This window comes from Rissa tridactyla, chromosome 19 (assembly GCF_028500815.1).
Source record: "Rissa tridactyla isolate bRisTri1 chromosome 19, bRisTri1.patW.cur.20221130, whole genome shotgun sequence".
In the NCBI taxonomy this organism is placed as follows: domain Eukaryota; kingdom Metazoa; phylum Chordata; class Aves; order Charadriiformes; family Laridae; genus Rissa; species Rissa tridactyla.
Window position 1 is genome coordinate 4,621,542 of NC_071484.1, and position 22,191 is coordinate 4,643,732.

Here is a 22,191-nt window from a genome sequence, read left to right on the forward strand (position 1 = left end):
TGCTGAGAGGTGTTTTCGCGGGGTGGGGAAGAAAAACGTGATAAGGAGCGTTTCTGCTGCGTTCAGCCCCCGGCAAGAGCTGAGTGTGCGCTTCTGGTGATAAAGCAGCAATCGTTGCTCCGGGGCCGGGGGTGAGCTCCCCGTCACCCATTGCACCCCGTCCCCATGCAGAGGGGTCATGCCAGGCTTTAAATACACCTTTTATCCAGGGAAAAGCTGGAAGCAGCCCCATGGTGTTGCCAAAAACCCTCAGCAGAGATATTTTGCAGTCAGACAGCAGCACCCGGGAGCAAGAGGTCCCTCTTGCCACCCCAGTCCCCAAGCCCTGGTGACATTGGGTGGCTGCCTTGGCCACAGCACTTACTCTAAAGGTTCATAATCATTTTAGCCCACACAGGTCTGAAATAAATGGAAAAAAACACCAGTTGCTTGGGATGTTTCTTTTTTTTTTTTTTTTTTTTTTTTTTTGAAGGATCACAAAAAAAGCTGTTTGTTTAGATGAGAAATTTCAACTGGAGAGGTGGTTTTTCCCCTCTCTCTCACGGCAGCGTCACCGCATCTGGGAAAGCAGCTTAGCGAATTATACACTATGATAATTGATTGAATTCATCAGTAAATAAAGCAGGAGCCTTTAAACTCGGGGTCTGGAGAGGGAGGAAAATAATTCTCCACGCAGTGATTTGTACCACCCGGCACAGGCACCGCCGTGCTCACGAACCCACAGCCGTCAGCAAAAGTAACACATGAGGCTGCACAGCCGATAAAAAAAAAGCTCTTTTTGAGGTTTAAATCAGGAGGGAATCCTTTCTCTCCCCTCCAGAAGCTCCTTGGTTGCTCAGAGAGAGGGATCAGACAGCAGTTTTGAAGCACCCTTGGACGCTTTGAGAAATGGGATGGGGAAGACAAAAAATGTAGTTTATAATAAAAGAAGGGGGAAATGGGCTTGAGCATCCCCAGCCAGAGGCCCTGGGGCTGGGATATATCCCGAAAAATCACCAAATCTTCCCAGCCAGCACAGGGGCCATCCCCAAATCCCTGCTCCTTCACACAACCACCCCTGCCTGCCCTCGCCCATCACACCACTACCACGGACGATACCTTACAGCTCCCGTAAGAAGTATTTGCTGTCAGACTCCTTATTTTCTTATTCTGGGGGCTCTGGGGCCGGGGCTGCAGCAGCGGATGCCACTGCCAGCACTGCCGGCAGCAGGCAGGGAGATTTTGCAGGTCTGGCAAGCCGAGGGGCTGATCCAAAATGCTGAGAGCAAGTCGTGCTCCTTCGCGAGCGAGGCACCGCCGTGGCGGCACCCCCCGACATGCTGCAGTGACGCTCCGGCCATCGCACACGTGTGCGCGCACACACGCTCCGGGTCGGGGGTGGGGACAGAGTCTCCATGCGACATGATGGCGATGCAAGCCGATGGGAAGCATCCTCCCGGCCCGAGGACACCGCATCTCGCCCAGCGTCCCCCGAGCCCACGTCCCCCACGAGCGGTTCTGCATCCGTCTCCGTGGCAACACACTTTGCACATCCTTCGGTACCTCCTGTCCTTCTGGTCTGCGGCACTGGCAGCCCCAGGTACCCTGTGCGCTGGGAGCAGATGGGCGTCCATCACCCACCCCGGCACACCTGAGAGGGGTGGGGAGAGCGGGGACCCGTCCCCCTGCTCTGCAGGGTGTCCCATGGGTGTCTCTGAGCCCATCTTTGGTGGATGCTGGGACACACATGGATTCGGAGCAGCACAGAGGCACCAATGGGCATCTTCAAGCTTGCAGGCATCTCACCTGCCCTCCTGCCCAACAGCCACTTCACCTGCCAGCACTGGCCCACACATAGGATGTTTCCCTGCCTAATCCCAGCCGGAGATTTACAGGACAGGCTGCCACAAAGCTGTGGGCATCCCTGGAGATGCAGCTGTCAAGAGGACCTCTTGCCCAACACGAAGTCCCGCAGCAGCAGCCCCTCTTGCACCAGCCTTGGAAGATGCTTATGTGCAAAATGATGGAGAGCTGCCCTTCTCCTGCCGGGTCACCCATCGGAAACACCAAGCGTGGAAAAGGTCTCCCTCGCTGGGATTTCCTGATCCCAGCACCGCGCTGAGATTGCAGAGCCCGGTTCGGCCACGCCGCTCACCCAAGACCCCCACCGGTGCTGCAGGCTGCACCGCAATGCCCCGGAGCCGGGAAAACCCCTCCCCGGCGCAGCTGGGAACGGAGGCTGGTGGGGCGCAGGAAATCTCCATTCATCGGCGTTTGGTCACCAGCCAAATTGGAGCCAAACCAACCATTTTTTTCGAACTTCCCAGTAAAGTGGAGTTTCCAGAGACCTGCGGCCAGTGGGGAAGGGGGTCAGCAAGGGGGGCTGCAGGCGGATGCTGGCTTCGCCCCCGGCTCCGTGATGTCCGGGCTCGCAGGCTGTGCCGGTGCTGTTGCCCACACATATGGGCTCAGGGTTGGGGGACAAAGGTTTTTTGGGTGCCCACATCGGCCGGTGCAGGAGGTGGGTGGTAGGGCAGGGTGGGAAGCTGTGATTTTCCCATTTTTTGGAGGAGGTTTAATAGACATCAGAGTATTGCAGGCTCCTAAATTCCTTTCTTCTTTATTTTGGAAATGGGTCTGCAAACCCCTTAGGGTCCCCAGCCCTGGCAGGAGGACTTGTCCCACGTCCAGGCGCCATGCTGTCCCCAGGGGTCACCCCATGGACTCACGCCGAGGGGTTGTGTCGGTGCCCATGCTGCAGTGCCCAGTGGGGTGTCCCTCTCTCCCCAGTCAAGGGCTTTCCCCAAAAAAGCTCTCCCCTTTGTGGCAGGTGTCTGCTGTGTCCCCATGGGGTGGTGGCCCTCAGAAGGGATGATGGGCTCAGCCAACCCAGGGCCTAACCTCAGCCTGGGCACGGCTCCCAGGGCTGGGGCCAGGCCCTGGGGGAAAGGGATTTAGTTAATTAAAACTAAAAAAAAAAAAAAAAAGAAAGGAACTCTCAAGCCCACCAACACAGGTCTGGTTTTCATTTTGAAGGAACTTTTCATTACTCATTTGTCGTGAGCCTAATTCGTCCAAGTCCAAAGCACTTGGTGTGATGTGATGGGATTTCCTTCACAGCCAGCAGAAACACTCCGTTTCTCCGAAAAATGAGGTTATGCTGGGAGGGGGGTCACTTTGGCAAGAGGCAGCGGGAGATGGACCTTGGCTGCCCCCCAAGTGAGTGTTTTCCCCGCCGTGCTCGCCCTCGTGCCTCGCGGCGGGTGGCCCGGGCGCTGCCCAGGGGTGATCGCCGCTTGATGCCGGCGTGGCGGGGGGATGTCCTGCCAAGCGCCATGGTCCGGTTGAGCTGGATCCCCCCTGCACCGAGCCAGGAGGGAACCAGGACCCTGCAGGGTTGGAGCTGCCTCCCACCCACCCCGTCCACCCCAGCCTTTCTCCTCCTTTCTCTTTTTTTCTGCCTTCCCCTTGATTCCACTCCATCTCCTTCCCTCCCTGCTGTCCCAGCCCCTTCCCCTTCCCTCCCGGCGTGGCCAGGCGCCAAAGGGACTGTGCACCCCAAGGCAGTACTCGCTCCCCGCTCCTTCCCGCAAGCCCGGGAGCCGCCGAAGGGAGAGCAAAATGCTCCGGTCTTATCTGCGAGGGGAGGCAGGCTCGGTGGGCAGGGTTTGCGCGAAGGCTGCTGGCTTATAAGCAGCCGGCAGCGAAGGCAAAGCTATCTCGCAAGGCACCGAACGGGTTCCCCCCCCCCGCCACACTCCTTCTCCTGCCATGATGCCCCCAGCGCTGGGGCTGCTGCTGGGGCTGAGCCTGGTGGGTGCCCTTCAGCCCGGCTTCGAGCCCCCCGAGTATGACCCCACCGAGGAAGGGGCCGTCCTCTTCGCCAGCGCCTACAACAGCACGGCCGAGCAAGTCCTCTTCAAGAGCGTCTCGGCCAGCTGGGATTACTACACCAACCTGACGGCCGAAAACGCTGCTCTGCAGGTGTGTGCCGGGACGGGGGCGACACCACCTCGGGGGTGTCCCCAGCACCGGGGACCGGGGCGGGGGCTGGGGCATGGTGGGGACACTTGGCGCGGCCCCCTTCCTCCCCGTGGGCTCCTGTCTCAGCACCCCAGGGTGGCAAAGCAGGGCTAGGACTTGTAGCCTGGGAACCGCAGCGTTTTGCCCCAAATTGGCTCTCGGAGAGGCTGTGCGCCAGAGTGACAGCCCTGGTCCCGCACCAGAGTCTGGGTTATTTTTAGAGGTGGTTCCCTCCTCCCAGCACCTTCCACTTTCCTTCCCCCCCTTCCCGGACTGGGGTCAGGTGTCAAGTGTCCCTGTCCCTGCCCAGTGCCACCACGTCCTGGTGCCGTGCCATGAGAGAGCCCCACCGCACCCCACTGCTGGGGGATTTTTGGTTTGGGGCAGACACTGGCAGCCCCAGGTGTGCACAGGCAACAGGGTGGCATCGGGACCGAGTCTGCCACCCTATGTCCCTGTGTCTCCAGCTCACGGGGACGAAGCCAGGTTTGGGGAAGCTCTCCGGGCTATGGGGAACTTGCCCTCAGCCCAGCGACGTGCGGGCAGAGCCCCGGCGGGGAGCGATGCCGTGTGCGTCCCACAGGCGTGTGCGTGTTTGGCCCGGGGGGGGGGAGCTGCACATCTTTCGGTTGGGTTTAGCGGGGCAGGGATTTCACGCAGCCCGGGGGCTGCTCTCGGTTGGGCCGGGGCATCGCAGTGCCCGGGGGGGCTGCGGAGGTTTCCCCGGCTCTTGCCGTGCCCAGGGAGCTGCTGGCTGTCCCATCACGGGGGGCACGGCCATGGCGCTAGGGGATATACCTGCCACCGCATAGAGCTAGTGGTGTCCGGGGGGTCAGTGCAGCCCATACGTTACCAAGGTGCGTTCAGGGACACCGATATCACCCCCACATCCCGAGGGCTGCCATATAGCCTCAAACCCCTCCGGATCCCACGGGGACAGGGGGGCACAACGTGCCCCGCAGCAGGAAGAAAACGCATCTTCCTGCCTGGGGGGAAGACTGCTGCCAGGTCCAGCCGCTGCCAGCTTGGCAGGACACCCAAGAGCACCCAAGTGCCCCTTCAGCCTTTTTTCGGCGAGCTGACGTGATGTCTGGGCAGGCGCCCAGCGTCTGCTGCAGATGTTGTGGTGGGGCCGTGGAGCTTGGGGCAGAGCAGGAGCATCCCGGCCGCGCTGAGTCCAAGGTTAGGGCCAGGAAAGCACCTTGCATGAACTTTTCTCAGGAGGCATTACCACTCCAGCTTTTACCCTTTCCTGGGTTAATAAATGCCCGAGGATCACAGCCAGGTGCTCCCTGCCATGTCAAGTCTTCCAAGCCCAGCAAGAGGAGGGGATCCTGCCCCTGAGATCAGCCCACCGACGGGGCAGCGGGGAGGCCTGCGGTGGGACGGGGAGGCACTGAGTACTAAAGGGTTAACAGCTGGCCAGCACGACCCAAAAAGCTGAATTTGGGGGATCTGGGGAAGCCTTGGGCCAGGCAAACGCCACATGTGTCCATAACACGGGAGGGACTGAGCCCACCACGGTGTGGGCCCCTCCAGGACCTGCCATGAAAGGTGGCCTCAGGACAAAGTGACACGTAGAGCAGGAGGCTGAAGGCAGGGCAGCAGCCCCTGGCCATGCAGGGACGGACAGAGGGACGCTGGAATGACAGAGAGGGAGCTCGGCCACGGAAGAGGGAGATGTACCATCTCCTGCAAGCCGGGGCTCAGGCAAGAGGCTGGGGACGGTGTTTGGTGGTCAGGGGCTGCTCATGGCCGTGGGATTTCTCCACGTACCCGAGGCAGAGCAGCCCCAGCACCCCGGGCCCCATCCTGCACTGTTGAGTCTTCACTGTGCGTCCAGGAGCAGGGAGGGACTGGGGTGGGGGGGTTTGGTAGGGAGCCTTGGGGGCTGCGGGCATCCAGGGGCCTCTGAGCCCCCCAGAGGGACACCCCCACAGAGATTGCTCCCAGCTGCAGGGGCGGCAGTCCAGGGCCGGTGGGCACGGCTGCAGCGAGGGGGTCTTGGGCAGCACCGCTGGCCTCAGCTCGCTCCGCCGGAGCTGTCAGGAGAGTTTAGGGTACAGTTCGCCTGACCAAACACAGGCGCTCGCTCAAGGAGAAGACGAAACACAGCTGGACTCCGCTTCCTACAGCTCCCCCGGCTCCGCAGCGGGGTCTGGGAAGGGGTGAAGATATCCCTCATTCGGTGGGGGTGATGCAAGAGCATCTTGCCGCAGTGCCGGGTGTCCGTGAGGCTGGCACACGCCAGCATGTCGGGGGGGACAGGGCCGGTTGGTACCCAGAGTGATGCTGTGAGTGCTGGGATGTCTGAGGGAGGTGATGGGTGCCGGGCGGTGGGCAGCCAGGGGCACACACAGCACTTTTGTCATCCCCACCGCCGTGTCCCCCGGGCAGCCTCCAGCCCTGCCGCACCGTAACTCCCTTCCCTCCCCACTGCCAGCCAAGGGAATGTGAAGATTAAAATAAAACAAACCAGGCTTGTTGGAGCCGGGCTAAAAATGTCACGAATAACAACTAATGAGCTCCATAAATCACGCTGGGACGGCACACGGTCAGCGTACAGGCGTGCTGCACCACCTCACTCCTTCCCGTGCATCACCCGGGCTGGGACCCTCCTGAAACATCAGCGTTTCCCGAAAATACAGCTGACACCAGCCAGGCTGGGATGCGACCGCCTGCAATACACCCCGTCCCAAAATCATGGCCAGAGGCTGCAGCTCCAGCTGCCTAAATAACCCCCCGCAGCGCAGGCAGCTCCCTGCCGTCCCACGGCCCTGGGAAGGGAGGTCGGGGCTGGCAAGAGATGGGTGATGGTGAGAGACCCAAAATTGGTGGAAAAGGGTTCCCCTCTGCAAGGTGAAACCCAGATATGGCACTTAGAGGGCATGGGCTGCAGATAGCCAAAGGAGAAATGTCTAGATCTAGCAAGGAGGTATAGGAAGGAGAAAAGTGACCGTGGCATCTTCTTTTGGCCTTCTGCAAAGGTGAGGAACAGCAGGAATAGGAATAAAATGAAGCCAGACCTCAGAAATCCTTCTGAGCTGGGGTCTGGCAGCTGCCAGAGACAGCCCAGGAGCACATAGACACCCTGCCCACGTTGGGTGGACACCCCTGTCCCCACATCTCCACCCCATCCAGGCCACAATACCCTGGAGCCACCTCCAAAACATCCTCAAAGGCCACCTCGGCGAGTGCTTGCCGGGAGCGCTGTGGCTGAGCAGGGGCTGCAGACATTGCCGCGTCGGCTGGAGGCTGATGTCTCTATCTATGAATGTCACAGATGGGGGACAGCCCTGCCTGGCACCTCGTCTCCTGTCCCCTCTGGCTCTCACAAACCCTCGTAGCTCTGAACCCAGCCCCCAAACCATCGCCTGGGTGGTGGCATGTCCCAGGGCTGGTCCTCAGTCCCTGTGTCTCCTCTCACCGCGGCAGGTCGAGGCGTCGCTGGAGGAGCAGAACTTCACGGAGCTGTGGGGGAAGAAAGCCAAGCAGATCTACGGCAACATCTGGAGCAACTTCAGTGACCCGCTGCTGAGGAAAATCATCGGCTCCATCCAGACCCTGGGACCCTCCAACCTGCCCCTGGAGAAGAGAGAGCAGGTAGGAGAGGTGCCAGCGAAGCCCTGGGCACTGCTGGGGTGCTGCGAAACCCCTTAAAGGGATTTTCCCCAAGCCCCCAGATTCTGTTGCCGGCCCGTTGCCCCTCCATTGCATTTTGGAGATCCTCCCCGGTCTCTGCACCGGGAAGACAGTGATGGAGGGGGAAGATGGGGTGCTATCTCCGGGGGAAGTGGGGTGCTTGCTGCCCCCATTATCCACCCCTAACCTCGTCTTGGAGCTATCCCAGTGGGAACCGGAGATTTCCTGCTTACACAGAGTGGCCTTGGGCGTCACCTGGAGTCAAGCCAGCTGTGCCCATGGCCGGGGGCCAGCTGGCTCAACCCCCTTCACCCGGTGCTCCTTGGGGACGCAGCCCGCTGAAAAGGAGGGCTGCTGCAGCCACCCAGCTCCTGAGCCCTCCCTGCGAGCCCAGAAATGCTGTGCCTTGGTGACACAGGTCGGCACTAAGGACACCAGGACGTCCTGAGCCTTCCCCATCACATTCCTGAGCTTTCAGGGTCACGTACCTAAACGTGACGTAATTTCGATTTCCGTCCATGAAAATGTTGCCCAGGCTGAGGTTGGCAGCCACTTGCTCTGCAGGAATGCAGGGACGCTGGCACTGCTGTCCCCTCCCGCCTGGTCCGTGGCTCCCTGACAGCCCTCCCCACCGAAACCCTGGCAAAGCCAGTGATACAATCCTTTCCGGAGAAGCGTCTGTCCCAGTTCCTTCCAGGAAACCCATCCCTACCCTCTCCAAGATAACAGACAGCATCATGTCTCCTCCCTGCACATCAGCCATGTCTCACCCATCCCCGGGCAGCTCCATCCCGCAGCCACCACCATCCCCTGTCACCGTCCCCTCTCGCCATCCCCTCCGCCTGGCCGGAGCAGAGGGATGGGAGCGGAGAGAGGGACGGAGCAGAGGAATTTCCTTCCCTGGGAATGGGCTCCCCAGGCAGGTTCCAGGAAACCTCCTGTTGCTATTGTTTGCTGTTGTTGAAGTTCACAGAAATAAATCCCCCTCCTCCTCCTCCTCCTGCTTTTCTTGGTTTTTTTGTGTTTTGTTTTTTTTTTTACCCGCTTAGATAAACAGGTCATGCTGCAGCCCTGCTGACAAAGAGTTTTATAAATAGCCCCGCTCGGGGACACTGCGAGCGCTCACGCCGTGTTTGAGGGGGGCTCAGCGAGTGGCTGTGCATGGGTTTTCTGTCCCAAAGAGACTCCCTGCTCCCACCGTGCGGCAGGTGCAAAAACTCTGGGTGATAACACGCTTATCTCACCCGAACCACGCTGTGTAAACACACTGATCCTCCTCCACATCCCTCCGGACACACACACGTGCTCTGGAGCTGGGAATTCTGTCAATCCCTCCTGAAGGGCTGTTCCCATCCACTTCCAGCCCCAACATCTTCTCCTTCCCTGCAGTACAACACCATCCTGAGCAACATGGACAAAATCTACTCCACGGCCAAGGTGTGCCTGCCCAATGGTACCTGCTGGGAGCTGGAGCCAGGTATGGTCCTTGTCCCCCTGCTCCTGCAGGTGCTGAGCACCCCGTGGCCATGAGCTTGTCCTGGTCCCCACATTCCCAGTGGGTTGGGCTTGGTAGGTCTGACCCATGTTCATCAAGGTTGCCCTGGGGCGAGGATGGGTATTTGGGTCTGGGGCAATGGTGGTGGCACCTCTGCAATGTTGCTGTAGGAAGTGACACACTCCCCCCCCCTCTCCTGCCCTTCTCTCACATTCTGCTTGTCCTCTCTGTCCCAGACATCTCAGACATCATGGCCACCTCCCGCAGCTACAAGAAGCTGCTCTATGCCTGGGAGGGGTGGCACAACGCCGCAGGCAACCCACTGCGCGCCAAGTACGAGGAGTTTGTGAAGCTGAGCAATGAGGCCTATCAGATGGATGGTACGAGCAGAGTTGGGGGAGGCAATGGGTGGTCAGGCATCAGGGGTGGGATTTGGAGCCAGGACAATGGGGTGCCCTGTTGCTCTCCCCATCCCACATGCCGCTGGGCATCCAACTTCCATTTCCACTTTGGGGAAGGGGCAACAATTCTACCACTGCCCCTGGTCCCATCTCTGGGGGCTGGGGGCGGGCAGCCCCTGAGGGGCCAGTGCCATGGCTGATCACTGCCTCCCTGGCAGGATTCGAGGACACGGGGAGCTACTGGCGCTCCTGGTATGACTCACCCTCCTTCGAGGATGACCTGGAGCATCTCTACAACCAGCTGGAGCCACTCTACCTCAACCTGCACGCCTTTGTCCGGAGGAAGCTGTACGATCGCTATGGCCCCAAATACATCAACCTGAAGGGTCCCATCCCTGCTCACCTCCTGGGTAAGAGGAAAGACACCCCCCAGGCTGTGCCCAGGGATGCTGGAGGGTCCAGAGTAGCACACATAGGGCCATAGTGGGACAGGGAGATCCCAGTTATCAGTGTGTTTCTCTTCCTCACAACCTACCACCAGCTCTGATCCAGCTGTTTTCTCTTCTCAGGCAACATGTGGGCTCAGCAGTGGAACAACATCTATGACCTGATGACCCCCTACCCCGAGAAGCCCAACCTTGATGTCACGAGCACCATGGTGCAGCAGGTGATGGGCTGAGGGACTCCCTGGTGGCACCAGGGGGACAAAAACTGAGGCGGTGTTGGCCAAGGCTTGCCCATAACATTGACCCCATGGGAGTGGTTTCTCATACCTGCGTAAGGGACAGCAGAAAAGCGATGTCCAGGAAGGGAAGGGAGAAAGAAATGACCCTACTCCCTCACTGGCAATGACCAAAGAGGCAGTGGGTGGGCAAAGAGGAAGGACAGTGTGGTGGGACTGGTGCCAGTCCCTGGGCTGGGGGCTGCATCTACACCATCACACAACTCTAAGCCCTCCTAGGGCACCAGCCCTGCTCCCCTCTCCTGTCCATGCTGGGCACCAGCACCACTGTTCAGTAGTTCTTAGGAGTGCTCACCCCATTTCTGGGGCCTGGGCTCCCCATTAGGGTGAGAGGGGCAGGACCCCCAGTCCCTTGGAGGGACCCACCTCATCCCCACAGTGCTGGGAGAGCATCAGAGGTGATGTCCAGGGCACGGGCAGCCCCTTCCTCGGCCGTAACCTACTGCCCGTTACCCACCAGGGCTGGAACGCCACCCACATGTTCCGGGTCTCAGAGGAGTTCTTCACCTCCCTGGGGCTGCTGGAGATGCCCCCTGAGTTTTGGGAGAAGTCCATGCTGGAGAAACCAAGAGATGGGCGGGAGGTGGTGTGTCACGCCTCAGCCTGGGACTTCTATAACCGCAAGGACTTCAGGTGCGTGGGGCATGCAGGGGCATGGGCTACAAGGTAAGACCCTCCTCCATCCCCCTTGGTGGTCACCATTTTGGGTACCCCCAGCCTGCCCACGCAGACCAACCTGTTACCTTCTGGGGTAACGTCTTGGGGCACCACACTGCCTTGCCTTCCCCTCCACCCTTCTCCATGGGGTGCTGCCACCACCTCAAGGACCCTGGAGGGTCCTTCCCATCGAGGGGGAGCACAGGCAGCCAGGGTCCCTCACCCAGCTCAGGCAACGCTCTGTTTTCACCCATCAGGATTAAGCAGTGCACGACGGTGACCATGGAGCAGCTGTTCACAGTGCATCATGAGATGGGCCATGTCCAGTACTACCTGCAATACAAGGACCAGCCCGTCTCCTTCCGCAGCGGGGCCAACCCTGGCTTCCATGAGGCCATCGGCGATGTCCTGTCCCTGTCTGTCTCCACCCCAAGCCACCTCAAGAAAATCGGTCTCCTCAGCAGTGCCACCGAGGACGCAGGTATGGAAGGCACCCTGGGATGCCGGGTGGCCTGGAGGGCTCAGGCAGTGCCTGTGGCACCAGGAAGGGTTTGGGACGTACCAGGGTGGGCTGCAGTCTGGCAACACAACCCAGAGCAGGCAAGACCCCATGGCTGATGTGTGCCTTTCACCCACACTTGATTCCATGCACAACCCCTTCTTGTCTCCATGGGTCCATGTAGGCCCCTTCATGGCTCCATCCTCTTCACCCCTGAGGGCAGGAGGAATGCTTTCCAGAGCTTGTCTGTGCCTTTCCCTTCTCTATCAGAGCCCCAAATCTGAAAACAACATCTTTGTGCTTGATCGGCTTTGACCTTTACAGCATTTCCCTTTCCCTCGCCAAGAAACAACCACCCCAGGAGCTCCCGGTGTAGCTCTGCGGAGGTGGCACTGAGCACTTACGTGCACAGTCACAAGGACAGTCAGCGGGTGACGTTTCTGCCTGCCAGCCGGCACAGCAGAGGAGGACTTGTCACTGCAGGGCACTGCCCAGCTGGGCAAGAGTCTCTCCCCCCACCCAATGTCTCTCAGCCGACAAGTCAAAGCCGACGGCAGCAAAGGAAACCAAGCGTTTGCAGATTCCTGCCGCAGGCAGCTGCTTTGCGGAGGAGGGACAGTCCTGGGATCCTCCTGTCTTGTCATTAAATACATTTCATGACGGGGAAGCCATCGCAGCAGCCAAGAGCACTGGGCCGATGCTGCATAAACACCATGGAGCAGATGGTCCCTGCCTCAAGGCATCGCTGCCCAACTATCCAGCCCTTGGCAGCCATGCCACCATAGCGATGGCAGCCAATGGCCCCGCAGGGCAGTGATACCAACCCCTCTCTGACCCCACAGCTTCAGCTGGGTCTCCAGCAGGTCCTTCTCCAACCTTCCTTCCATGGATTTCCTCAAGGCAATGGGGAAAGCAAATGTCACCGTTCCTTGTGCTCCCCATGATATGGTGGTGACTGTCCTAGAGTTGACTCTGGTTCTGGGTCTAAACCATGAGAGCCTTTGCAGTGGTGAGACAGTCCTGCAGATCAAATCCCTTTCACCCCGAGGCCCCGGGGCGAATGTGTGATGAGGGACCCGTTAGAGTTACACTCACCAAAGACCTCACTCAGAGTCAGGCTGAAGGCAAGGGGACACCACGCTTGTCACTCCCATTGTCCCCATTTAGTAAAAGGGCATGTGTTGCCCCAAACAGGACTTGTATCTAGAGAAACCTCCTGTGTCCTACACAGCCTTCTCCAGGGAGTAAAATTATATGTTGAAATGCTGTCCTCATTTCTCATCCAGATCTGCTCACTCTTTGCCCACAAAAAGTCTAGTGGCCATAGTGCTGTCCAGCCAACCACCTTCCCAAACTGGTTCAGGCTGTTTTTCATGCAGAGAGCAACATCAACTACCTGCTGAAGATGGCCTTGGAGAAGATTGCCTTTCTGCCCTTTGGCTACCTCATCGATCAGTGGCGCTGGAACGTATTCAATGGCCGCACACCCCCAAGCCGTTACAACTACGACTGGTGGTATCTGAGGTAGAGGAGGGTCAGCAGGGGTGGATGGGGTGTGGAAGCTGGGGTGTGCAAGGAAGGAAGGCAGGAAAGAAGAAAGTAAGGAAAAAAGGAAAAAGTAGCTATGGAGATGGCTGGAGAACAATGGATAGATGAGTGGGCGGATGGATGGATGGATGGATGGATGGATAGATGGAAATACATGGAAGCATGCTCTAATTGTGCAGATTTCTTCAGCACTGTGCCTTCCCTTCCCATTCCCCGCCTTGATTCTTCTCATCCCTTATTTCCATGCTCATGCTCTTGTTCTCTGTTGTTTGCAGAACCAAATACCAGGGTATCTGTGCTCCGGTTTCAAGGAACGAAAGCAACTTTGACCCTGGAGCAAAGTACCACATCCCTGGGAACACCCCTTACATCAGGTAGAAGAGATGCTGGCAAGGGGACAGAGGTTTGGGGAGCTGGGGGAGTGGGGTTCAGCTCTGTGGTCAGGGACTGGGGTGCGTTTCTCCTGCTCAAGACGCAGAGACCATCCAATGCTTGGGACAACAAATGGTGGGGAGCTGACATGTGGGCTGGGTGCCTTCCCCCACTCCCTGGGACTTGTCTGCTTCCCTTTGTCCCCAGTGCTCACCTTCATGGACTTCCTTGGCAGGTACTTTGTGAGCTTCATCCTCCAGTTCCAGTTTCACAAGGCCCTGTGCCAGGCAGCCAACCACAGCGGTCCCCTGCACACCTGTGACATCTACATGTCCAAAGAAGCTGGAGCCAAACTCAGGTGGGGACAGAGGAGGGTCGGGACAATAACCATGGGCACATGTGTGCGTGGAAGCTGGTGGTGTGCAAAGGAAGGAAAGAAGAAAGGAAGGAAGGAAAAGTGGCTGTGGAGATGGCTGGAGAAATAGCTTTGCAGATGGATGGATGGATGGATGGATGGAAATACATGGAAGCACTGGGGTGGGGTGAGTGGTCCTCACCAGAGTACTGCTACTGTCCCTGTCATGAGCTCCCACCCAGACAAGAGGTCACTAAAACACATTTGGTTCCTATCGACTCCCTGGACGTAACAAATGCATGAGTATGTGATGGGCAGTCCTCAGTCCCCACATGCAGGACAGAGAGGGGCTTCAGAGGCAGTTCCCAGGCTCGTGTCCCACTCAGAAATAGCATCTTCAACCCTCGCGGCACTGAGATACCATCACCACTTTTCTCCCATCCATCCCCTGGCCTCATGCTGGCTCTTGCTGTCCCATTTCTCTGCAGGGAAGTGTTGAAAGCTGGATCTTCCAAGTCGTGGCAGGAAGTCCTGTTCAACCTCACTGGCACGGATAAGATGGACGCTGGGGCCCTCCTGGAATACTTCAGCCCTGTCACCAAGTGGCTTCAGGAGCAGAACAGCAAAACCAATGAGGTGCTTGGCTGGCCTGAGTTTGACTGGCATCCCCCTATTCCTGAAGGCTACCCTGAAGGCATTGGTAAGGCTGAAGCTCCATCCTGGCTCTGGGGAGGGGGGGGAAGAGGTGTCCCAAGGGACGTCACTACCCCTCAGGCAGGACAGTGCTGAGGGAGGTCTCAGCTATGGGTGGGGGAGGTACCCGTGCCAGAAAAGAGAAATAACCAGGTCCATGTGGAGTCCCACAGGGTGTTGCTTCCCAGGGAGCAGGTGCCATTAGCCAGTCCCGTGACGTACCATTTTCTGAAGTTGTGGCCTTGCCGCTGTAGTAATGTCATCAGTCATGGTGTGACAGGTCATTTGTTTTCAGCTGCATCCTTTCTGCCCAACTGGGAGGCTGTAGGGAATGTAGTACGTCCTGTTATCCCACCCCCCGTCCAATGGGACATCCCCCAGCAGCATCCCTCTGCCCCCATTTCTTGGGTCAACCTGCTCCCAAGTTGTGGACCTGCAGTTCTGGGAAAAGCTCAACCATGGCTTTGCCATGGGGTAGTGCTCTTGCAAAGAGAAGGACTCTCCTGACTCACCTTCTCTTCCTCCATTTAACTGTGCCTCTAGACAAAATAGCAGACGAAGCACAAGCTAAAGAGTTCCTGTCTGAGTACAACAGCACGGCCGAGGCAGTGTGGAATGCTTACACCGAGGCATCCTGGGCCTACAACACCAACATCACTGACCACAACAAGGAGATCATGGTATGGGAATGACCCTGAGCCTGTGCGGGGAGAGGTAACAGCCAAGGCAGGTGGCTGGTACCCAGGGCAGGTTTCAGATGAACTCTGAAAACCAGGGCAGCCTCTGCCCTTAGCCAAGGGGTATGTTCTCACTCAGGAGGTGCTTTTTCCATGAAAGACCTCATCATGCCACAAGGTACCCACAGGGGTGGCCATGGGCAGGTTGCCAGTCATGGCATGCCAGGCGGTGTTTCTGGTGATGGCCTGTGTCTCAGAGATCTCCTTCAAGTAACTCTTCTCTTGTACCTTCCTGCCCTTGCAGCTGGAGAAGAACTTGGCTATGTCCAAGCACACCCTTGAGTACGGCATGAGGGCCAGGCAGTTCGACACCTCCGACTTCCAGGACCAAACTGTCACGCGCATCCTCAAGAAGCTGAGTGTCATTGAGAGGGCAGCCCTGCCTGAGAATGAGCTGAAGGAGGTGAGCTGCAAGGGGACAGAGCAGGACGGGCTGTCCCTTGCCACTACCTTGTGTGGAGACACTGGCTTCTCCCAGCTTCTGGGAAATGCCACTGGGCAGCCACCCCTTGCCCTTGAACAAGGTGGTACCTTCTACACAAAGCTGTGATCCTTGTCTCCAGGATTTCCCACCCAAAGGTTGCCTATCCCAGGCTGCAGTGGGGCCTGGCAGGTTCAGTGGCAATGGCACAGTCCTTGCTGGCCCTAGACCCTCCTGTATTGACTCCACTTCACCTGCATTCGGGGTCACACTGAGCCTTGGAAAGTGTGGAAAAGCCCGGTGTGGAAAACTGGGGGGAAAACACCTGGGGACATCTTAATGGGCTGTGACGTTCTCCAAGAGCAGAAGCAAGGACAGTCAACTCACATGATCTGATTTTCTTTGCAGTACAACACCCTCCTCTCAGATATGGAGACCACGTACAGCGTAGCCAAGGTCTGCAAAGAGAACAAAGTCTGTCTCCCCCTGGATCCTGGTAAGATCTGGCAGGGTGTTCAGCGAGTCATCTGCAACAGGCCCAGAAAGGAGATATTTTTTTAATAGGGGCATGGAGAAAGGTCACGAAGGGGCCTTCCCACCTTCTCTGTGATGGCCTCCGAGCAGCATGGCGGGTCTAGCACCATTGCATCAGTTCAGCCCATCCAACAGCATCGCTTTGGCTTCATTGCTCTCTCTTCAGACCTCACAGACATCATGGCCACCTCACGGGACTATGACGAGCTCCTCTTTGCCTGGAAAGGCTGGCGGGATGCTTCTGGGAAGAAGATCAAGAACAACTACCAGCGATACGTGGTGTTGAGCAACAAGGCAGCCGTGCTCAATGGTCAGTGTCCCACTCCCTTAGAGACCCACCATGGTCTTAGCACCTTGTAAGCAGAGAAGTGGACTGATCGTCCAACTCAGGGACAAAATCTTGAGGGTGTGGAGGTCGCACCAACTACCATGAGATCCACTGTCTCATAGATATGGAGGGACCTGGGGTGTCTGAGCAGCAAGACAGACTCTTGCCCAAGAAGAACAATATCTAACAACTTCTACTCTTTCCTTTCCACAGGATACACAGACAACGGGGCCTACTGGAGATCCCTGTATGAGACACCCACCTTTGAGGAAGACCTGGAGAGGTTGTACCTACAGCTGCAGCCCCTGTACCTCAACCTGCATGCCTATGTACGCCGAGCCCTATACAAAAAGTATGGTGCAGAGCACATAAACCTGAAGGGTCCCATCCCTGCTCACCTGTTAGGTAAGGCCTTTGGTAGGCCCTCGATCAGACCCATGTCTCCCACCAGGCATAGTTTGCTCCAAGTCATGCCAAGCGTTCAGGCTGGTCTCTGTTCAGCTCTGGCCGAAGGGCCGAGGCCCCAGGAGATGGCTCTGCAGAAGCCAGTCTGCCCCAGGGAAGGGCAACAAACTCAGCATGACTTGACCTTTCATGCATGGATGGGCTCTTGCTTGCATCACCCTTGTGCAGGCAGGGCAGGAACCAGGCAGTGTGATCCACTCTGTGCATGAGCCAAGAGTAACTGGTTGCGTTTGCTCGTCTCTCCTTGTCTGCCTCCTGCCATGCATTGTCCTCCTGTGCTCCCCAGGTAACATGTGGGCCCAGTCATGGTCCAACATTTTCGACCTGGTGATACCTTTCCCGGATGCCACCAAGGTGGATGCCACCCCAGCCATGAAACAACAGGTCAGTGCTTTTCCAGGCTGCTCTGGGGAAGCTCCTTGGGACCCAGCACCCTTTGGCCGTTGCCACCATCCATGTTGTCAAATGCTCTGGTACTACCAAAAACCTCCATGGCTCATCTGTATTCTCTCCCCACCTGGATACGCCAAGGGCTGGATCCAGCTCTAGCTGCCCCCAAAAGACCTCCCCTGCCCAGAGGAACAAGGCTGTCCGTGGCCTCCCATCCTCGCCAGCCCCCAGCACCCCTCGCATCCCCCGTTGCCCCTCACCAGATCCTGTCTGCTCTCTCCCCAGGGCTGGACACCCAAGAAGATGTTTGAAGAATCAGACCGTTTCTTTACCTCTCTGGGCCTCATCCCCATGCCGCAGGAGTTCTGGGACAAGTCCATGATCGAGAAGCCGGCAGACGGGCGGGAGGTGGTGTGTCATGCCTCAGCCTGGGACTTCTACAACCGCAAGGACTTCAGGTGCCCGTGGGGAGCAAGCGGTGGCCTCAGCTGATGTGGTGCTGGGGCAGATAGCAATGTCTTGGTAGAATAAGAGCACATGTCCTGATGCCACCAGTGTCTGCTGCCCCATGGCTGTGGTGGCCCCACTCTGGCATTGCCACTGGTACCCAGGAAGTGGGCATTGCTGGCAGGAACCCACACGATGTATGGAGGGCAATCAATGCCTTCCCTGCTCTGCCACCGAGAATGGAAAAGCAATGAATGGGCAGGGGCAGCAGGAGATGCAGGAGAGAGAGAGAGACCAACACAATGCACCAGCACCAGTCTGGCCTGGCATCGGGTGGGGGCACATGGAAAAGGAGACCAAAGGGAAAAATAGCTCAAGGGGGTGTGATCATTCCTGGAGATTTTTCACCCCGGCACTGTCCTCCCTTCTCCCCACATCCCACATGTCCTTGTCCAGGATCAAGCAGTGCACCGTGGTGAACATGGATGACCTGATCACGGTGCACCACGAGATGGGCCACGTCCAGTACTTCCTGCAGTACAAGGACCAGCCCGTCTCATTCCGCGATGGGGCCAACCCTGGCTTCCACGAGGCTGTTGGGGATGTCATGGCCTTGTCTGTCTCCACCCCCAAACACCTGCACAGCATCAAGCTGCTGGACCAAGTCACAGAAAACTTAGGTGAGCTGGCAGGGGAGCAGCACGCAGAAAGGCGGGGTGCTGGGGACAGATGGGAATGCAGAGGTTCAGGATGGGCTGGGCAGGATGCAAGTGGTCAGGGACACGCACAGTGGTTTTGCATGCATGGAGGGGACAGGACATTGTGGGGACACCCTGCTCAGGTGGAGGGCACCCCATACAGGGTGGAGGGGGGAGCGCAGTACTGCCTTGCTCACACCGTCCCACCCCCAACAGAAAGTGACATTAACTACCTGATGAGCATCGCCCTGGACAAAATTGCCTTCCTGCCCTTCGGGTACCTCATGGACCAGTGGCGCTGGAAGGTGTTTGATGGACGGATCAAGGAGGACGAGTACAACCAGCAGTGGTGGAACCTCAGGTGTGCTTGAATTCTGACCCCTCTTTAGTGCAAGGGCCTTGGCCATTGTCCCACTAAATGTTTCCACCCGTGGCCCAGTTGGCTGCAATGGGCCATGATGGGATACATAACCCCTCACCCTGCCCTCACGCCCCACTGCATCCCCTACAAGCTTACCTCACCTTCTCCTCCCCATGCTGGGCTAACTCTCCTTCTCTGGCCCAGGATGAAGTACCAGGGCTTGTGCCCACCAGCGCCAAGGTCTGAAGATGACTTTGACCCCGGGGCAAAGTTTCACATCCCTGCCAACGTCCCCTACATCAGGTGAGTAAGCAGGGCTGGGGCAGGAGGGACACCACTCGGACACACCTTGTTTCATGGCTGGTGGGATACCTGGTAGTACCATCCTGAGGGTACTGGAAAGCTCTGAGGACCCTGACAGAGCTTCAGAGGAGAAGGCTGGATTTGGGGGGATTCCTCCCTATCTGAGGAGGATGGGCTCATCCACCCAGGCAGCCATAAAACACTTGTCAAAGGAGAAATGGCATCAGCAGATTGGACCAAGTTGATGCAGGTGGAGCTCTGAAGCCAGCAGTGCTCCTCCAGGCTGGGAGGGTGCAACCAGGGGATGAGAGGGACCACATCCTCCCTTTCACAGGCACTAGTAGGGTCCATTCCCATGTCCTCACCCCTCTCCACCACCCCCAGGTACTTCGTCAGCTTCGTGATCCAGTTCCAGTTCCACCAGGCACTCTGCACAGCAGCCAGGCACACGGGTCCCCTGCACACGTGTGACATCTACCAGTCCAAGGAGGCTGGAAAGATTTTGGGGTAGGTGTGTGGGCAGGGCAGAGCCAAGATATTTATGTCCCCAAATGCCTTAAAGCCAGCCCCTCAAGACAGGAGGCAAAGCAACCCCTGGTCATCCATCCCCTCCCTGCCCCAGCATGGGATGCTCTGGTCCTTGGCGCTGGGGTGCGGGCAGGGGGGGACGCCGGGCAGGGGCACCTTGGACTGGGCGCTGGGACTGTGATTGCAAAAGCAGCCACTAGATGGTAGCTGGGACCCTGGCAGGTGGAAGGCTCCCTCCCTCCCTCCCTCCTCCTCCTCCGCAGCCCCCTGTTCCTTAGGGAAAACAACCCCCTTGCTTCAAGAAAAGCACCTGCAAAATTAACCCTTTCACTCAGGAACTGCTCTGCATCAGGCTGGATTCACTGGAGGACTTTAATCCATGTAAACCCCTCCTTTCCCCCAAGCAAAACCTCCTTCCTCGTGCTCTGGGCTGGCAGCCCTGCGGTGCTGGGGGCACAGAGCATGCTCAGGGCTGTTGACACCAAGACCCCCAAGCACTGGGGAAAAGGGAAGGGCTGGTGGCCAAGAGGGTGATGGGGAACCCACTGGAGCCGATTTCTCCTGCCACAGGGACGCCCTGAAGCTGGGTTTCAGCAAGCCGTGGCCCGAAGCCATGGAGCTCATCACAGGGCAGCGCAACATGTCAGCTGATGCCCTGATGAGCTACTTTGAGCCACTCATGACATGGCTGGTGAAGGAGAACGAGAAGAATGGGGAGGTCCTGGGCTGGCCCGAGTACAGCTGGACTCCTTACACAGGTATGCAGGGCTCAGCCAAGCACGGCACATCCACGATGGGGCAGAGCTCAGCCCTCACCAGGGCCAGGGTGGGGCACGTGGGAGAGATGGAGCTGTCTTGATGCCCCTTGGCCACCCCAAAAACCACAGGGTGTTTGGGTGCTTCTTGATTTCCCATGGAGCTGAGTCTAAAGGCGACACAGCATCCAAGAGACCAGCAAAGGGAGAACTGGTGACCCAACACACCCCAGCCTAGAGCCACTGACACCAACCATGTCCCTTATTTCTCCATTTTCTAGCTACTCCATCCCAACCCAGCTCCGATCAAACCAATTTCCTGGGCATGTCCCTGGCCAGCAATCAAGCCACAGCAGGCAGCTGGGTCCTGCTTGCCCTGGCACTTGTCTTCCTGATCACCACCATCTTCTTGGGCGTCAAGTTCTTCTCAGCCAGGAGAAAGGCCTTCAAATCCAGCTCAGAAATGGAACTGAAATAAGGCAGCCATCAGCAGGGGAGCACGAACAGGGTGCAAGCATGGGCATTTGGGCAAATGCCATGGGCACATTTGCCAACAAAGCCATGGGTTCCCACAGCCCAAGACTGCTTTCTCCAGTCAGGTCAGACTTCTTTTTTCCACTATGCAAGAGCCAAAGCAGAAAAGAGCTATTTATTTGTCAACGTCTGCATCAGAGGAAGAGAAATTCAGGCACCGGCAGGCACGGAGCCATCACGGGCTGCCCCTGCGCCCAGGGCTGGGAGCCAGTCCAGCCTGGGCACCCACCAGCCACCTCTGACCTGCGGGCAAAGCCATAGGGACTTCAAGTGACAGAGGGCAGTTTGGGGAGGGACAAAGCACGTTCCCACCCTTGCTGCCGGGCTGTTTGCTTGCATGGATGAAAAATAAACTCATGTCTTGTCACCCCCGGAGGGCAGCTCGGCTCCTTCTTGCAGGTGGGCTCGGATCTCAATGGAACAGGGCTCTCGAGCAGGAGAGCTGCCACCCCAAGCCAGCGCAACTACAAACCCCTGGGGACCAGCCTGGCTTTGGGGCAACACGCCTGCAGCCCCCAATCTGCCCCATCCCCAGCCTGAAAGCTCAGCATCCCCTCGCAGCATCCCCATCCTCCCCTGAACCGCGGCTCCCATCGCAGCTGACAGCTTATGGAGCACATGCCTAAAGAAGGGGCTGAATCAGGGCCAGAAATCCCCAAAGTCCAGGCCTGAACTGTTCAAAGGGGCTTGGGGGGGGGTGTCACCAAGCCCAAGCTGGGACCAAGATGGAGCTCACGGCTGTGGTGGTTCCAGCGCGGGAATGACACGTGTTTATGTAAGCCGGCGGGGGGCTCCAAGGTCAGCGATCGCCTCCCATCCTCCAGCTCCCGATTATCTTGGGATCAGCCATGGTTGAGGCTTCCCCCCCCACCCCCCGTCTTTCTTCTGCTTCTGTAAATAAAACTTTGTATTTGTTCTGCAGTGATTAGGTGCAAAACTAATCCCAGGCTGGGGATTATTGCAGCCTTAAAGAGCCGTGATCTGCTGCAGCCCGGAGCAGCGGGGGAAATTAAGGGATCTGGGATGATCCACCCGGCCCCCTCCCATCGGATGGCCTCTGCCCTCAGTCAGGTCTTGCTCAGGGAAACTGAGGCCCGGGAGAGGTTCACCGCACCCAGGAGAGGAGCAGAAGGCAGGTGTCTGCCCACCCACGCTCAGGGTTTTGTTTGCTTTCAGTCCTCCTCCGAGCACAGCGCACCCACGGGGAGGTGAAACCCCCCCCATTCGTCTTTCTGCCGCGATCCCCAGAGCCAGGGAGCAGCCGCCCCAGCCGCCCACGCTCAC

At 58.1% G+C, this 22,191-nt stretch overlaps 1 protein-coding gene across 1 annotated transcript; it reads left to right on the forward strand.

Moving 5' to 3' along the window:
* The first annotated feature begins 3,539 nt into the window (after positions 1-3,539).
* ACE (angiotensin I converting enzyme) lies at positions 3,540-21,757 on the forward strand. The gene is made up of 25 exons (XM_054224742.1): positions 3,540-3,963; positions 7,438-7,605; positions 9,034-9,121; positions 9,376-9,519; positions 9,759-9,950; positions 10,110-10,207; positions 10,743-10,915; positions 11,197-11,420; positions 12,818-12,962; positions 13,262-13,360; positions 13,594-13,716; positions 14,202-14,413; positions 14,950-15,086; positions 15,388-15,546; positions 15,973-16,060; positions 16,265-16,408; positions 16,640-16,831; positions 17,178-17,275; positions 17,567-17,739; positions 18,185-18,408; positions 18,643-18,787; positions 18,992-19,090; positions 19,475-19,597; positions 20,189-20,376; positions 20,655-21,757. Exons 1-25 carry the CDS (start codon positions 3,751-3,753, stop codon positions 20,849-20,851), a joined length of 3,846 nt encoding a protein of 1,281 aa, XP_054080717.1. The 5' UTR covers positions 3,540-3,750; the 3' UTR covers positions 20,852-21,757.
* The last annotated feature ends 434 nt before the right edge of the window (positions 21,758-22,191 follow it).

Bases quoted from the DNA above. Each gene is read 5' to 3' on its own strand.
- ACE (XM_054224742.1), top strand. From the start codon at position 3,751: ATGATGCCCCCAGCGCTGGGGCTGCTGCTGGGGCTGAGCCTGGTGGGT. The intron at 16,061-16,264 runs GTAAGATCTGGC...CTCTCTCTTCAG, and splicing joins CTGTCTCCCCCTGGATCCTG to ACCTCACAGACATCATGGCC. The intron at 16,409-16,639 runs GTCAGTGTCCCA...TCCTTTCCACAG, and splicing joins CAAGGCAGCCGTGCTCAATG to GATACACAGACAACGGGGCC.